General features: G+C 37.5%; 1 protein-coding gene across 1 annotated transcript; it reads right to left on the bottom strand.

Annotated features, from left to right (window-relative positions):
* Positions 1–980: 980 nt before the first annotated feature.
* On the bottom strand, positions 981–17,577 carry TMEM41B (transmembrane protein 41B). The gene is made up of 7 exons (XM_070763406.1): positions 17,292–17,577; positions 10,214–10,331; positions 8,823–8,951; positions 7,056–7,149; positions 3,807–3,911; positions 2,928–3,066; positions 981–2,229 (listed from the first exon to the last, which is right to left on the bottom strand). The coding sequence occupies exons 1-7, from the start codon at positions 17,395–17,397 to the stop codon at positions 2,060–2,062; spliced, it is 861 nt and encodes a 286-aa protein (XP_070619507.1). The 5' UTR covers positions 17,398–17,577; the 3' UTR covers positions 981–2,059.
* Between the last annotated feature and the right edge of the window lie 454 nt (positions 17,578–18,031).

The raw sequence follows: 18,031 nt of genomic DNA, 5'->3' as shown, positions 1-18,031 counted from the left end.
AATGGAATGTCATTCAGACAGAAGAAATATACTTATAGGAATGGAATAGCTACTACACAGCGCTATTAAGATTATTTTTTAATAATAAGATGCCATGTTGTGTTTTGGTAGTTATATGGCTTTATTGGTTGATGCTATGATAATTTCACATTGCTGAAAACTGCCTAAGTCTTAAGAAGCAGGCGATGTAGAAATCTGGATAATAAAATATAATTTCTTGCACATTTGGTTTGCATATTGGTCTTATTTCAGAGAGGGTCAAAAAAAGTTGACAATGTTCTGATTTTGCGTGTATGATCTATATTTTTTTTCCCCATTTGACTATATATCTACTGTTGTCCTCATTTAATGGCTGCTCATTCAGCAACCATTCAAACATACAATGGCACTGAGTGAATAATAGTTATGACTGGACCTGCCAGCGCTATGTCCCCATGGCTACGTGATCATGAATCATGTCCTTCCCTGTCAGCTTCCCAGAATCAAAATCAAAGGAGAAGTCGGTAGGAAGCCATGATCATACATGGTCCTCACTTAACAATGGCAACTGACACTGCTGGAATTATTGTCATTAAGTGTCATGGCCACATGGCTTTTTCAATGTATGACATCACTCAATTTCCAGTCCCCATTAGTGCATGGACTACTTGTAATAAAAATAAGTGCATGGAACAATCAGTATTAGATATAGAGCACGGGTGTCAAACTCGATGCATCACGTTGCTGCCACATGATGTATCATGGTGTTTTTCCTCTTCAGAGTTGGGGTGGGCGTGGCCTGCACATGGCGCATCTAGCCCACAGACCACCAGTTTGACACCCCTGATATAGAGGATTGATTGAGAGGTATTATGAAGTAGAACAGTATATTACATCTCATAAATGGAGGAAAAATATTCCATGACAGTAATAGCCATTCAGTAAAAAGTATCATTACTTTTGAAACTAACACCCCTAAAGAGTACTTAAAATTCAAAATCCAATCTTCATTCCATTTTTAATATGCTATTCTTCCATTAGAAAAAAAGATACATTATATTAGCAAGGCCTATTTACAAAATATACAATTTATGCAGGTTAATCTTTGCCCAGTAAACAAATAACACTTCTTCCATTGCAGACGGAATTTGTTCTTACTTAGGCACTTCTCATTCATTTCAACTGCTGTGTAAAATGTGACTGAAGGAATCTGGACTTTAAGGGGAACTTGTATCTTTGGCATTTTGGATTCAAGCAATTCACTGAATTTTTACTTAGCCAGATTGTATTTATAACTTTTAAAAATGGTGTAGCACCTGGAAACATTAATAAATCATGCCACCCAAAAGAAAATGATTGTAAAATAAAAGGCCAGTCCTACATATCCTCCTTCAAACTACCGCTATATAATGTATTTTGATGACTGCTTTTTGATAGATAATAAGTTTCATAAAATTTTAGCCAAATAACTGAAATGCTCACAAACAAGGTAAGAATATTAAAAGTAGTATTTTTATGTGCCATGATAAATTAGCTCCATTTCAAGAAAACAAAAAATAATATCCTAGAGTTAAATCACTCAATCTTTTACAAAAAATGAGCAAAAAACAAAGACCAAGAAATTTCTGAAAAACACTGGTCAAGCCACCTAATCATGTGTTCAACAAAGACTTTATATATAAAGAAGTGATGCAGTCTTTTTTTACTCCATTGGGATTATAGAATTCATTGTGCAATTTGTAATTTCTTAGGATTATTCAGTGATGATGAAAAGATGGGAGAAACAAATTATTCACATTAAATAATCAAAAAGGCATCAAAGCATAAATTCAGATTCAATATTATAGATTAAAATTGACAATGCCTCGGAATTCTTCAAAAGGTATGGTTCACTTAAAATTTTCTTCAGCTGTGGATTTATTTGCATCCCCCCCCATAAATATAACTGAACAAAAAATCTAAAAACTTCTGTGTCTCTTCGGCTTCCTCTTTCTGAGTTACTTAACATCCATTAGAAAAGGAATCACAGAAGTAGTGCGGATCCTGAGATGAAATGGAAAACAAAGATCCAGGTTGATCCTCATTGAAATTTTTGTTTAAGTTTATTCTGGAAAACTGCTGGTAGAATGGACAAAATTGCCAGAACCATAAGAATAAAGACTGAGTTCCAGGAAACAGCTTCGCCTGCTGTAGTAAGCTGATAAAGTGTGGTTCCAGCTTTAATTGCTACAAAAGATGGTGGTGCAACACCTGGAAACAAAAAGTAAATGTATTTTGGTTAGAAATTATAAATAGCTTCAAAACAGAATCACACTTTGAATATTAGCAAGTGATTGTTATTTTATCTAATCCAAAGCAGTCATAACAGAAAATGTGGACAGCTATGTTAAATTCCTGTGTATATCCTTCTTATAACAAGACATATTAAAAGTATACTGGATCCAAAAACAATTGCCTTACATCTAGAAGTTAAAGAAGATACAGTACTTTGTTTTCCAATTTGCATGCCACCTGACACCCAAAAACTTTTAGAGCTGGCATACATATTACTTAACAAAATAATGAATGGATGTAAGAAATAAGCAGAAACCCTGGATGAAAAAATTGTATTAGTTAGCCAAATTAGTTAAGTGAATTAAGTTAAGTGAGCTACACTTTCCACATTCTGGGCACAAAACAAACAAACAAGTTTCTGTTATGTTATCTACGCACCATATTTCGGAGGATTCAAAATAGATTTTTGTGGAAGATACATAATTTTAACACTGATGCTGCAGATCATTTTTTAAAATATGTGCTTGTATCTATAAACAATTCTTATTTTTTTTAAATCAAATATGAAAATTATCCAAAATATCTATAATTGGCCCAACAGATGGCACTATGCACTAATAAATCATGCATATAAGGAAAGATGTATATTTTAAAATATTAAACAGAATTCTTACCAAGAAAAGTACCAATAAAAAATACTTTTAATGGCACATTTATTACAGGAGAAGTTATATTGATGAACCAATTTGGAAGAAAAGGAGTGATTCTCAAAAATATTATGTAGTTAATGAGATGTTCTCTGTGTCTTTCAACCTGTGGGACATAAGAATACCAAATTAAAATAATCTTGTTTTGAAATTCAGCAGTTTCATCTTAACCAAGTAATAAATCCCATTACTGAAGCTTAGGAGTATTACCTTTGTGTAATTAAATCAGTTCTAGCCACATAAAAGGGAGATATCAATGATCTTAGTCATCTAAAATTCTAGAGAATAAAAAACCAAAAATAATAATGCTCTACATACTTTAGTAGCAGAGTGCAAGCTTTCACGTTTCATAGAATTCCTAATTAGCCCATAAAACATCTTTTGTTTTTCCAACAAATCTTGATCCATTTAAAAGCTGTCATTCATTGAAAGACATATTCTTCCAATTGCTTTGAACGTGGTTAATCTTTAAACCTAAATACTATAACAGTTCTTAAGGCATTCCATCTGCTTGCTTGTTGGCTAGAAAATAGGACAAGGTTCAGAGATGAAGTAATGAAACTCTGTTCATGTGACGGGTTCTTCTTCCCTTTTCCCATCATTATTCTGCCTTTCAAAAAATGAAAGCAAAGGGACCAGAGAAGTTGAAGCAGGGAGGCAAAACCAGTATTAGAGAACTGGGTAATTAGTAGGGCTCGTATGCAAAAAATACATGAATATTTCAGCTCATGAGACACACATTAACACTCTTAATACTACAACTGGTTGTAAGAATAAAATAAAATAAAAATTATGAGATATGCTTTTATATGGTTCAGGACATATGTCCAACCACTGTGATCTTACCTGCTTTGACCATTTTACTGCTTTCTCTGTTAAATATCTATATACAACTGGTCTTCCAACTAAATATGATAGCATATAACAAAAGGAAGCTCCAAGTCCAGAGCACTGCAAATAAATGGAAAAGCTACTCAATATAATATTCAAATTTAATTTGATCAACATGCAACAGTGATTTGTAACAAAATGAAATAAATTTCAAAATAATACAAAAATTTGATGTGTACATTTAAAATTGCTCCTTCTTTGCATTGGGTCAATTTAAACTGTCTGAAAGGAAATGTTTAAAATGCAAGTCTGAGTTTGACTGCATTGGGGGGGGGAAGTTTCTAACACACAAACAAAAACAAAACCGATAGTAGCAGCATATTTTTGATAACAGAAAAAGGCTGAGAAAGCAAGACACTATACTCCTTGCATCTGAATACTTTAAGATGGGCACTAAGCCAACAAATATAGAAAGAGAACACCCACAGTAACTATCACCATTATGAAGGCAAAATTCCTAATGTGATTGCGTAACTTGTAAAACTTTAGAAAAATTCAGTGAACAAGTTTCAATGAGGAAATTCTCAAATAATCTGGACTTCAATCTAAGCCCATGATGGTGAACCTATGGCACATGTGTCACAGGCGGCACGAGGAGCCATATCTGAAGGCACCCGAGGTATTGTCCTGTCAGCTCCTGCACACATGTGCAGTGGCCAGCTGATTTTCGGCATTCCAGAGGGTAAGGGGAGGCAATTTTCAGCGTCCCCAGGCTTCCGGAAAGCCTCCGGAGCCTGTGGGTGGTAAAAAACGGACATAACGGGCCTACCGGAAGTTCAGAAATGAACTTCCAATTGGACCTGTTTTTCGTCCTCCATAAGGCTCTGGAGGCTTTCCTGAAGCCTGAGGAGGACGAAAAACGGCCCAACATGCCTACCAGAAGTACGGAGGCTTCAGCAAGGTACATGTATGTGCAGGGAGGTAGCGCGGGGAGTAGTGGTTGTGCGTGCATGAGTGGGGAGGGGAGGACTGCATTATGGGTGTGGGCAAGCGCACGAATGTTATCACACACTGGGTGCACCCTTTTGGCACCTGAGCAAAAAAAGATTCGGCATCACTGATCTAAGATGTGCCCAGAAATACATATATTAGTGTTGTGGTTAGCTCTGGCCAAGCTTCTGCCCCAAGGACTGTGGATGTGGGGGAGACATCCACATGCTGCAGGTCTGGTTTGCCCCCCCCACCCGGTAGAATCTCCTCTGACCAAGAAGACATGAGTGACAGAGAGGAGGAGAGTGTGGCAGACAGCTCAGAAGGAGATCAATTATCTAGCTCCTCCTTGGATTCAGAACAAGAGTTAATGATACAGCCACGCATGCGGAGAGTGATGCATAGGCAACAACTGAGAGATTATTATCAAAGAAAATGAGGCCACCTGTGGTTGGGTGGGGCTGTGGTCATTAGTGAGGCTGCTATAAAGAGCAGCCTGTGGGTTTGGCCATTGTGGAGGATTATCTGACCGTTGTGATTCGTGCCTGCTTTACTGACTTTGACTTTTTGTGTGCTGATTTTCCCCCGCTTTGAAACTAAACCACAGCAAAGTGTGTTTCCCTTTGTGAAAGAAGGACTGTGAATTGCCTCACAGCTGCAAGCTAAGTATCATAGAACTGATAAGGGACTTGCACAGTTTGTTTGGAGACAATGCTCTTTGCTATACCAAAAGAGGGCTTAGGTTAAGTGAATTTTCATTATAAAGAACATTGTTTTGAATTTTCAAACGTGTGTGTGTGTGTGTGTGTCTGAAATTTGTACCTGTGAATTTTTGGGAGGAGTCTGCCAGAGAGCCCGACAGAACAATTAGTAGGCCAGGAAGTTTTAAAAGTAAAAGTAAATAAATTAGTTTCTAATCCACTTAAAACATTAATATGTTTTTTTTAAGTAGCTTTGCAATAAACACCTTATAGTAACCTAGTCTTTATCTTACCAAACTATCAGTAACCAGAGATGATATTTTTCTTGGAAAGTCTGTTTAGCTAAGGGTGCTTTAGTAAATGCATGATGCCGAGAGCTGTAAATTTCAACTCAAACAGTTTGATCTCAAATTCCTTCATAGAACTTGCTACACTGCCTTGATCTATATTTCTCTTACATTTAGGCTCAATTAATGCAATGCCTTATATGGCTGCATGTTTTCCAACAGTTTAGGGGGAAAGCATACTGTACATTTACCAATTTTGTAGTAGTTATATTCTTTGTTTATTTGCTAGAGAATACAAGCCTCTTTTAAATTTTAGGGGTTAAATTCCTGTATTTGTTACTATGTTCATGTCATAAATCTTAGCAGGTCTTATTATTCATGTCATATTTGTGGCAGCATTGGACAATAACTATACAATGGTACCTCTACTTAAGAACTTAATTCATTCCGTGACCAGGTTCTTAAGTAGAAATGTTCTTAAGTAGAAGCAATTTTTCCTATCGGAATCAATGTAAAAGCAAATAATGCGTGCACACCCATTAGGAAAGGAATAAAAGCTCTGAATTTGGGTGGGAGGAGGAGGAAGAGGAGGAGGACAGTCGCTGCTGAATGAAGAAGGTGAGGGGAATCAAAAAAATCCAAAACTTTAAGGCTTTTTTTTAAAAAAAAGAGGGACTCTGAGGCAGCACCCAGAGAAAGGAAAACGCTCAGTTCGTTCTGGACTGCCAAAGCCTCCTTAAACACTACCAAAAGACTCCTCTGGCAGCCCAGAAAAGCCCAAGATAGCCAGGATTAAAGGGCGAATGGCAGGAAACTGGCCAGGCCTTCGTGCCACTTTCAAATTTCCTGGGAAATTTTTCCAGGCTCGGGTTCTTAAGTAGAAAATGGTTCTTAAGTAGAGGCAAAAAAATCTTGAATACCTGATTCTTATCTAGAAAAGTTCTTAAGTAGAGGCATTCTTAAGTAGAGGTACTGTACCACTGTATTTTGGAAGCCTTCCGAAAAAAAATGAAAAATGACCTCTGAAAGTTTTTCAGAGATATAAGTATCCAAATGTTGGTTGTGTTCGATATTATTTGCAATAGTTATTTTGAATTGCACTTCTGTTATTTTAAATACATTTGAATACCCTAGGTAGTATTTAAAAAGCATAAATATATTCCCATGTCATTCATTAGATAAGAACAGACTTGATATTTTACACCATATACATACTCTGCTTTTCCACAATAGCTTAAGTATTTTTTTCAAAATGAAAAAGCATACTCCTTGCAATAAATACTTACCAGACAAACAAGAAATAGAGCTAATGGAAAAGGGTAAAGAAATCCTGAAAGTATACTCAAAAATATAGATCCAGGAATAGCAAATGTTTGCAGGCTAGATGATGAATCTAGTTAAGAATAAATTTTGATATAAAGTCCTTCTGTTAAATTTTAATAGCATAACTTTATAGATTACTGAAGGATAAATATGTTTTCAACTATAAAACATTAAAATGCAAGGCAAAGTTTGAAAAAAATGTATTTCTTGAATAAGCAGTAATAAATGTCCATATAATTTAATAACAAGTTTTTATTAACTTTCTTTTTTAAAGCTCCAACATTTTCAAATGATTTCATTTATTGATTCCTGTGTGGCCTTTACCCAGATATTTATAGTTAATATCTAATACCTTTTCACATAGGCAAAATACTTTAAATTTAACATATTAAATAAAGAAAATTGTGGTCTGATTGGGACTAGGATTCAAGCTTTTGCTCTGACTTCGTAAGTACCACTGCTCAGTATCACATTTCACAATCAGATACTAAAAATGATGGATAACATAAAGAAATGGATATATCTTTGTCAGCATTTTATACTAGCAGCACTTGGGATCACTTAATAACTGTGATTCAGAGCAAATAAAACTAAAATATATCTTCAAACTATACCTATAGGTTTTTAGCCAAAAATTGGCTAACTTTAATCTGTGTCAAACACAGATTAAACAAATTAATGCAAGATAAGTAATTATTAATATGGTTTTGGTCAAATGTACAGTAACAAAGTTTTCGAATACCAGTTGGACTAAACATACTTGATGGGTGCTGACACATATTCTGTTTTCAATTTATGCCTTTTTGGGGGGGGGGGGGCGGGGGGGCATTCAGAGGAAGAAAACGGCAATAAACAACATTAGGTATTTTGGATTTAACAACCATGTGTTCATTTAATGACCACATGATTTGACCTACGACCACACTTGCTTTATCATCATTGTAAAAAAAGGTCATAACATTTAACCTAGTCAGGAGGTGCCTAAATTTATGACCCTAATTCTGGGTTCTATTGAGGTCATAAGTTGAGGACAACCTATAAAAGACAAATTGATAAAATTTCTGTAAGGCATTTCTTTCATCCTTTAAAGTCAACGTGGAATTCTTGATGTTCACTGAACTGGCAGATATTTAATTACCCAACTGGTTAACATCATTTCAACTGAATGGTGGGATTTGCTGCCTGGGTAGTTCCTTGGCAGGACTATGGTTTACTTCTTGCTGGTTCTTTAACTAGCATCTTTTTTAAAAAAATTGATATTGATCCCTGCTTATCTGAACGTTGGCTGCTGAAGGGGATTCATTTTTTGTTTCTTTCCTAGGTTTTTTTTAATGGTCTTTTTTTTAAGTGTAATACAATAGCACTTAGACTTATATACCTCTTCACAGTGCTGTACAGTCTTCTCTAAGCAGTTTACAGAGTCAGCATATTGTCCCCAGAATCTGGGTCCTCATTTTACAGACCTCAGAAGGGTGGAAGGCTGAAGCAATCTTAAGATGGTTAGAATCGAACTGCCAAAATGCTAGAAGTCAGCAGTCAGCAGAATTAGCCTGCAATATTCCATTCTAACCATTGCACCACTAGAGTATGTTAATATGGTTTGTCTCTATGCATCAATTTCAACTTTTTTATCATACAGGTGAAACCATAGCATGAAAAGCATTATTAATAATCATAATTAATTCACATCACATTTCACAGCAATTTGTATATTTTTAAAGGAAGGATACAAGACATAGGTAGCAAAATAGGCCACTAATACTTGAACATAGAAAGTATCCTTGTACTTAGAGAGTACTTTTCCTAAAGCTTTAGCATCATCCATGTCTCTAGGAATTTTCATACATTCTCTCTCCTCTCTGTAGGGGGAAAATAAACAATTTTATTAATATATATAATGAACTCTTGCCCCCAGGCAGCAAAATGTTACTACATATACACTACCTTGATATTATAACTCTCAGCGGCGTCTGGACATGTTGCTGGACGCCATACATGCTGCGCTGGGCATGGGCGTGGGGCTGGCACTGGCCCGCTAGCTGGGCTGGGACGGAGGTGCCAGCCCCGCGCGCCATGCCCAGTGCAGTGCAAGCATATACAGCGTCCAGCAACACGTCCAGCCACCGCCGTCAATGACTCCGCCCTTGAGCTCCCACTCGCAGCCAACTGCCATGCCCAATGCCACTGTTGTCGGCGTGGTGTACGAGAGAGAAAGAGAGAGTGAGACAGAGAGAGAGAGAGAGAATGGGAGAGCAAGAGAGAGAGCAAGAGAGAGGCACATAGAGAAAAAGAGAGAGGCGAGAGAGAGAAAGCAAGAGAGAGAGAGAGATAGCGAGAGAGAGAGACAGACAGAGAAAAAAAGAGAGGGGAGAAAGAAAGAGAGAAAGAAAGCAAGAGAGGGAGAAAGAGAGAGAGACAGAGAAAAAAGAGAGGGGACAGAGAAAGAGAGAGGGAGGGAGAGAGAGAGAAAGAAAGCAAGGGAGAGAGAAAGAGAGTGAGTGAGAGAAAGAAAGCAAGAGAGAAAGAGAAAGAGAGGGAGGGAAGGAGGGAGAAAGACATAGCCCCCCCCCCCCCCCCCCACTCAATGTGCCCCAGGATTTTGTAAATGTAAAAAGTGTGCCGCGGCTCAAAAAAGGTTGAAAATCACTGCTATACTATACTATACTATACTATACTATACTATACTATACTATACTAGACTAGACTAGACTAGACTAGACTAGACTAGACTAGACTAGACTAGACTAGACTAGACTAAATTCTTTATTGGCCAAGTGTGATTAAACACACAAGGAATTTGTCTTGGTTCATATGCTCTCTGTATAAAAAGGAAAAAGATACGTTTGTCAAGAATCAAGTGGTACAACACTTAATGATTGTCATAGGGATCAAATAAGAATGAAGACCTAAAATAATTACTACATTACTAAATACTACAATAATTTGCTAACAAGAAAAACCCAAATGCCATTTGTTTGGATTTTTTGAAATTGATATTACATTATGCTTTTCTAGGTGATACTTAGAACCTTTTAATGGCTCACAAGACTCTATATAACTTCTCTAAGTGTATATATTTACAGATGTTAAAAATGGAATGAATTTGTCATGGTATACTTACTCACTAAGTTGGGGAAAGTTTTTATATACCATCAACATAACAGAAGCAGCTGTTAAGAAGATGGATACTAAGATGAGGAGTGACATTCGTGCAGATCCACCTTCTTTATGTGCTTCTCCTGAAATGCAATGAAACCATAATTAATTTAAAATTTTAATTTGTTTTATTTATTTATTTGTATCCTGTCTTTGTTATTTTTTGCAAATAACTTAAGCTGGTGAAGATGTCCAACACAAATTCTTCCTATTTTCCTTGCAACCCTGTGAGGTGGGTTGGGCTAAGGGGGTGCTAGCCCAAACCACCTCATCTAGTCACACAGTTGGCTTTCATGGCTAAGGTTGGACTTGAACTCATGGTCTCCCATTTTCTAGCCTGAGGCCTTAAACACTAGACCATAAACTTACATCAGAAATTGCAGTGAGAAGGGACACTGAGAATCTATTCAGATTTCTCTAAGATTATAATTCAAGTTACATTTGGAAATATACTGTATATACTGCTCAAAAAATAAAGGGAACACTCAAATAATCTAGGTAGGCACACATACAGCATTTTAATTAAGGCTGGATATCATTTTACTTCTTCATTTTGTTGACTCGCAATTGAAACAAAAATAGATAGAATTACAAAAGTTAATTGTCTGGTTTTACAGAAGCATGTGTCTTAGCATGCTATGCAAAGCCAGCTAGTATAAGAAGGTAATTCAGATTTTATTGTTTAACATAATATGTAAACCTGGCCAGTTGTGTTTAGCATTGCTTTAAAAATCTTCATAATTAATAAAACCAAGGATTTAGCATCTTATTTATTTATTTATTTATTTATTTATTTATTATTATTTAGATTTGTATGCCGCCCCTCTCCGAAGACTTACGTTAGCAAAACGTTTCCTATAAAAGTTATATTTAACATATATGATAGTAGCCACATAAAATAAACACTTCACTTACTGTATCATTCAAAAACATTAAAATTAAAACATAAAACTTGAGTTTAAAATTGCTATGCAAAATTTTTAAAAGTTAAGAAAATGTTAAAACTTTATTACATTTCTTCATTGCCCAAACATCTTTAATATTGATAGCATACGTATTTTATAGCACAAAGTTTAAAATGCCCAAGTACCACAGAATATAATACACTATTCCAGATGTTGGTATGTTAATGATTTATAAAGTTCAACTCCAATTACCCTCACATAAGGAACACAAGCTGCTTAACAGTCTGCCTCAGCCTCAGGCTCCTCTTGTTACTTTTGGCTGCCTGGATGAAATAGTTGTCTCCTTGACAATTGGGCCTGGGTTCCTTCTAGGGAAGCCTTTCTTTGAATACTTTACTTTCTCCTTAAAGCTTAATACTACTTCACAGATCTCATTAGCCACCATCTTTGGTCACTTTAGAAGGTTTTCTGTCCATCTTTCAGATCTTTCAACTATCAGCTATAATTTCACTCCAACTAACGAAGCCTATCCAAAATGATTTATCCATTCAGATTTTGTTTGTTTATTTAATTTGACTTCAATGCCACCCAATCTTGTGGGACTCAGGGCAGCTTACAGAAATATAAAAATGCAATTAAATAATAAAAGGAAGTCAAATATCAAATACCAAACAATAAAAAGCCCCTTATAAAACTCACAATACAGTCCAATCAAAACAAACATGCATCCCAATCAAACACAATTCGGTCATAACAGATGTTAGCATTCACAGCCCCCAGGTCTGCGGGCAACACCAGGTCTTCAAAGCCTTTCAGAAGGCCAGTAGGGTGGGAGCAGTATGGACATTGGGGAGGAGATGGTTCCATATAGCCAGGAGTTTTAGTACACAGTCACTCATGCCCTCATCACCTCGAGGTTCGACTACTGTAATGCTCTCTACATGGGGCTACCTTTGAAAAGTGTTCGGAAACTCCAGATCGTGCAGAATGCAGCTGCGAGAGCAGTCATGGGCTTACCCACGTATGCCCATGTTTCACCATCACTCCGCAGTCTGCACTGGCTGCCGATCAGTTTCCGGTCACAATTCAAAGTGTTGGTTATGACCTTTAAAGCCCTTCATGGCACTGGACCAGAATATCTCCGAGACCGCCTCCTGCCGCACGAATCCCAGCGACCAATTAGGTCCCACAGAGTGGGCCTTCTCCGGGTCCCGTCAACTAAGCAATGTCGGTTGGCGGGCCCCAGGGGAAGAGCCTTCTCTGTGGCGGCACCGGCCCTCTGGAACCAACTCCCCCCGGAGATTAGAACTGCCCCTACTCTTCCTGCCTTCCGTAAACTTCTTAAAACCCACCTTTGCCGTCAGGCATGGGGGAATTGAAACATCCCCCCCTCTGGGCACGTTGAATTTATATATGGTATGCTTGTGTGTGAGTCTGTTAGTTTGTGGGGGTTTTTAAATCTTTAAAATTTTAAATTGTTGATTACTTATGATTTGTCTTTTTACATGTTGTGAGCCGCCCCAAGTCTTCGGAGAGGGGCGGCATACAAATCCAAGTAATAAATAAATAAATAAATAAAACCCAGTTTTGGGCCTATAAGTATCATTTCACTGAGATGAGTTGCAAATTATAACCATTACAAAACACACAAAATTATATCTTTTCTACACACATACATGCACAGGTACTCAACACTATTCTAAGTTACAGTGAAAAAAATTGTATGCAATTCAGAAAAAAGAAATTAAAGGTAGGGGATAAGAAAAAAATAAGTGTAAGCAGATCTGAATAGTATTGAAAACTGCAAACCATTTCATTTAACAACTGAAGTGGTATAGAAGTCTAACAGTTTCATCACAGGATGTAAGTTGTGCAAGTAAAGCTGCCTTTTACAAATATATTATTATTACATTTATGTTCTGCCCAACTCACAACAATTATGGGCAGTTAACAATTGATGAAAATAAACAATAAAAACAAAAAGAATCAGAAAAGTGTAGAGATGACAGAATACAAAACTCTGTGGTAGAAAAGAAAACAATCTGTTAAAAAGAGGTTCAAGTCAACCCTACAAGAGGCTTGATAAAAATCAATTACAACAGTGCCTCTTCATATTTATACAGGTAGTCCTTGACTTATGACCACAATGAAGACTATTACAGTCATACATTGTGACAGCTGTAAAGTAGATCACTGTGTGACTGACCTGTTTCTGCTACTTTTTTGTGATTAAAAGAGTCACTATGGTGATTAAATAAATCCATGATCACAAACATAGTTGTTCTCTATGGGACATTTTTTTTTGGGGGGGGGGGGGAACATAAACACAAGTTGTAAATCGTGGTCATGTGACTATTGGATACTACAATTAGTCATAAATGAGGACTAGTTGCCGACTGACTGAAATGTGATCACATGACTATGGTGGGATGTTTGATGGAACCAGGTCAAAAGTACCTTGGGGGATTCCCTTTGAACAATCACTAAGCTACTGGTCAAGAACTATCTGTATTTGTAAACCATAATTGCTTCTACATATCAATACATTTCTCTTTTTCAGGAACTCTATTCTCCATCTGGCTGTGACTTTTCTTAAATCTGTATTTTAATTTGGTCTGCAATCATTCTTCCCACATGACCAATTTCAATGTACTGGTTCCTTTACTGGTCACTAATTTTTGTATTTAGTCTACAATCACCTGTCATTCATTCATTTTTGACATACAATAGTACTTAAAAGTCTGTGAACGCTTTGAATTTTCAGTATTTCTGCATATGTGGCCTAAAACATAGAATAGAATAAAATAGAATGGAATAGAATTTGTCTTGGGGCACATGCTCATTTATTTATTGAGGAAAAATAAATAACATTTTAGAACATATTTAGGTAGAAATATTGCAAATTCAAAAGCATTCACAAACTGTTTAGCACCGCTATGTTTTTTGTTTTGTCATGCACACTTCTTAAATAATCCATTCTTATTGCGTGCAACGTGCTGTTATATTTTTCTGACATCCCCAGTGTGGGCAGAAACATGCTCTTATATAAAGCCTAGATTAGATGAAGTTACTAGTTTTAATTACAACTAAGCCATTTGCAGCACTCCTAAGGGCATAACTGATGAACTTGCAAGTTTGGCACAAGAACAGGAAAAGCCCAAGTTTTACTCCAAGAAAACTCATACTGTAATATTGAAAACCATGGTATCTCATCTACCAGCCTGATTTGCAAGCTAACTGGACACAGGGACAGCTTCCCCCTCTACTGAACACTTAATTCTTGCAGTTATGTCTAACGTATGTATGTATGTATACACACACACACACACACACACTATATTTATTTGTTTGTTTGTTTGTTTGATTTTAATGCCGTCCTTCTCCTTAGACTCAGGGCAGCTTACAACATGTTAGCAATAGCACTTTTTCACAAAGCTAGCATATCCAGGTCCTCCTTTTACCCACCTCGGAAGGATGGAAGGCTGAGTCAACCTTGAGCCGGTGGTGAGATTTGAACTGCTGACCTACAGATCTACAATCAGCTTCAGTGGCCTGCAGTGCAGCACTCTACCTGCTGCGCCACCCTGGCTCATATATTAATTCAAATAGTGTGGGTGTATTATTTATCCTTTTTTGTTGTTCTTTACTTCCTCCTTGTATTGGTGTTAATATTCTCTCTGTTGCTTTGCAAGAACAGAGTACTTCTATTACAGAGATAAATCACAGCATCAAATAAAATATTCATTCAATTCAATTCATACTGTTCTCTGTACATCCCCAATTAAGAGGTATATGCTGTGTACTGGCTCAAAGCATATATAAACATATGGCTTCCAGAACCTGAAATCATGGCTTTGTCATCTGGCCCAAGAATATAGTGTAGAGCCTGCTAAGTGGCTAGACTTTTAGGAATATCAGTAGTATTTTCCCACTGATTATGTTTTTAATACTTTTATCTGTAATGGCTTTGTGGTTATTTTTGATTTGTATTGTTTTCTGTATTTTATCTTTGTAAGTTACGGTCAAATGGGTAATTATATAAATTTAATAAAAAATGCTAGTAGATACAATATTCATATGCTACAACACTAGCCAGCAGTATGAATTGGTTATATATTAATGAAACAGGGGTATAGTCAATAAATGAAGAAAGTATGTTCCTATTTCTGTTTTTAGATATTTTAAAAAATAGATAGTGCTTCCTTATCAATATGGCTAAAAAAGTCAGAATAAATTATCTTTAGCAAAGTCTATACCAATTTTTAAAATTACAAATTATGAAGTCATAAATTACAGGGCGATGTATTACACCATACATGGACATCTTTTTCTGATGAAAGTATAATCTATGGACATATTTATGCATAGCAAGACCTTAGATTTCAAAAGTTTTCTAAGTTTTAAGCATTGTTGATGGTGTCAGAGGCAACTAATGCAACATGCTCAGCATGAATAGATAAAGACTAAATGGCTGGATTCATAGTATACACTAAGCAACATAAAAAAATCATTACTGCAAAACAAATTACACAGAAAAAACTGACTGAAACTGGCAAATCTTATGTTCTCCATGTGCAAGTACAACTACATTATGACTTGTAATGTTTGATTTGCATGATAAAATATAGCTGATAGTTAAAAGTGAAGAATGTTCCCCTTTGCTCCCAAACTACATTGCTTAGGCAATACACATTACATTCCAGACTCTATAACAACTTCATTCATCTAACACCTTGCATTTCCCAAAATATGATTGGCTAGGACAGTTTATAATGAGGCATGTGGCAATTAAGTTAAATTCAGCAAAACAATATGATACTGTGCAATAAACCACAGATTAATAAACTCCACAAATGAAGCCACAACCGTATTTACAAAGTCTTGCAGGTTTGTCCATTCCATTCGATGTAGTCAACTATTACTGCAATGATTCCAGTTCATTGCCCAACATCACGGATGGACATTTATTATGACGAGGGAGGCTGGATGGAAAAACCTGCCTCATGCCACATCGTGATTTCAAGCCTGCACAGCATAATCTCACAAAGGGATAGTTACGATTCCGGATAGGGCTTAAAGACAGAATGCGTTTCCGAGGTCAACTTAAAAACTTTAAAAGCACTATGCAAAAGCTGTAAAAAGCACTATGTACATGTAAATAGTGTATGTACATAGTGTAAAAAGCACTATATAAAAGCTGTAAAAGGACTATGAAGCGGAATCCCTATGGGACCACCTTCTGCCGCATGAATCCAGCGGCCAATTAGGTCCCACAGAGTTGGCCTTCTCTGGGTCCCGTCGACTAAACAATGCTGTCTGGTGGGACCTAGGGGTAGAGACTTCTCTGTGGCAGCCCCAGCTCTTTGGAATCAACTCCCCTAGAGATTCAAATTGCCCCTACACTTCTTGCCTCCCGCAAGATTTTAAAGACCCATTTATGCCGCCAGGCATGGGGGGGACTAACCCCCCCATCTTTCTGACTCTAGCATTTGAGAATGGTGTGTTTGTGTAGAATTGAATGTATTTTTTTAGTAATAATGGGTTTTTAAATTAGTTTTAATATTGGATTTGTATCATATTGTAGATGCTTGGAACAAACTTCCAGCAGACATGGTTGGTAAATCCACAGTAACTGAATTTAAACATGCCTGGGATAAACATATATCTATCCTAAGACAAAATACAAGAAATAGTATAAGGGCAGACTAGATTGACCATGAGGTCTTTTTCTGCAGTCAATCTTCTATGTTTCTATGGTATCGCTCGGAGTCCTCGGAGAGGGGCAGCATGCAAATCTAATAAAATAATAATAATAATAATAATAATAATAATAATAATAATAAGTCTAAATGCTATTACGTGTGAAATGCAGGCACCCACTATGACCTTGTCATCGTGATGCAGCGCCTGCCACCACCACCCGCCTCGACAATTGAAACAACCCAGGGCAAAGGTAAACGTGGTGCCTGGGGAGAAGAAGCTGTTGTCCTATAAGTCACCTTCCGCTCCTCCTCGTTGTACAATGCAAAACTATCGGAACCGGATAACACAGCCCAGCAATTCCCAACAAAGTCTGCTTCATTCCAGAAGCACCCCCGCATTCCTCCCCTGGAGTCCCCTTCCACGTCCGCTGCTGACCTGCAATCAACTGCTGGTGCCGTTCCAAGGCAGCCTCTGCCTTCTGTGGCCTCTGCGCCTCCGTCGTCCGCCCCAGGGCTGCCTGCCTTGAGCCCCGCTGAGCCATACTCCCCCTCGGTGACCGGAGCCCAACCAACCACTCGCCGCCGGCCGGCAACAAACAGGCCCGGATCTACCTTCCCCCGCGCCAAGAACCGCGAGAGGAGGCGGGGTCGGTGACGGCTGCTTCCTCCGCGCCACCACCTCGCCTGATGTATTTGGCGCAGGCGCAGAGTTGCCTTTCGCCGCGGAGCGGCTCTTTGCTTTGCCTCGCAATTGCGCCGTCGCTCGGGTTGGCGGGAGGGAGGGAGGGAGGCGCGGTGTGTTTCGCAAACTGGACCTTCTGTGAAAGGCGTAGCCGAAGGAGCTGCGAGTTCATCAAAGTACTTGACATAATGCACAAAAGGGCACGGGATGGTGCTCTGAACCCAGGAGTGTTAAATTAGTCACATATTCCCAAATAATGGAAAAGAATAGCTGTGGTTTCTGAGATGTGGTGATCAACCACAACTGACAAGAGCTATTTGTTTAAAAGCGTAGTGACATTGGTTGAATTCTTTTTCTTTTTCTTCACCTAATAGAATAGAATTCTTTATTGGCCAAGTGTGATTGGACATACAAGGAATTTGTCTTGGTGCATATGCTCTCAGTGTATAAAAAAAGATACATTTGTCAAGAATCATGAAGTACAACACTTAATG

This window comes from Erythrolamprus reginae, chromosome 1 (assembly GCF_031021105.1).
Source record: "Erythrolamprus reginae isolate rEryReg1 chromosome 1, rEryReg1.hap1, whole genome shotgun sequence".
In the NCBI taxonomy this organism is placed as follows: domain Eukaryota; kingdom Metazoa; phylum Chordata; class Lepidosauria; order Squamata; family Dipsadidae; genus Erythrolamprus; species Erythrolamprus reginae.
This window is presented reverse-complemented; position numbering and strand designations above follow the sequence as displayed.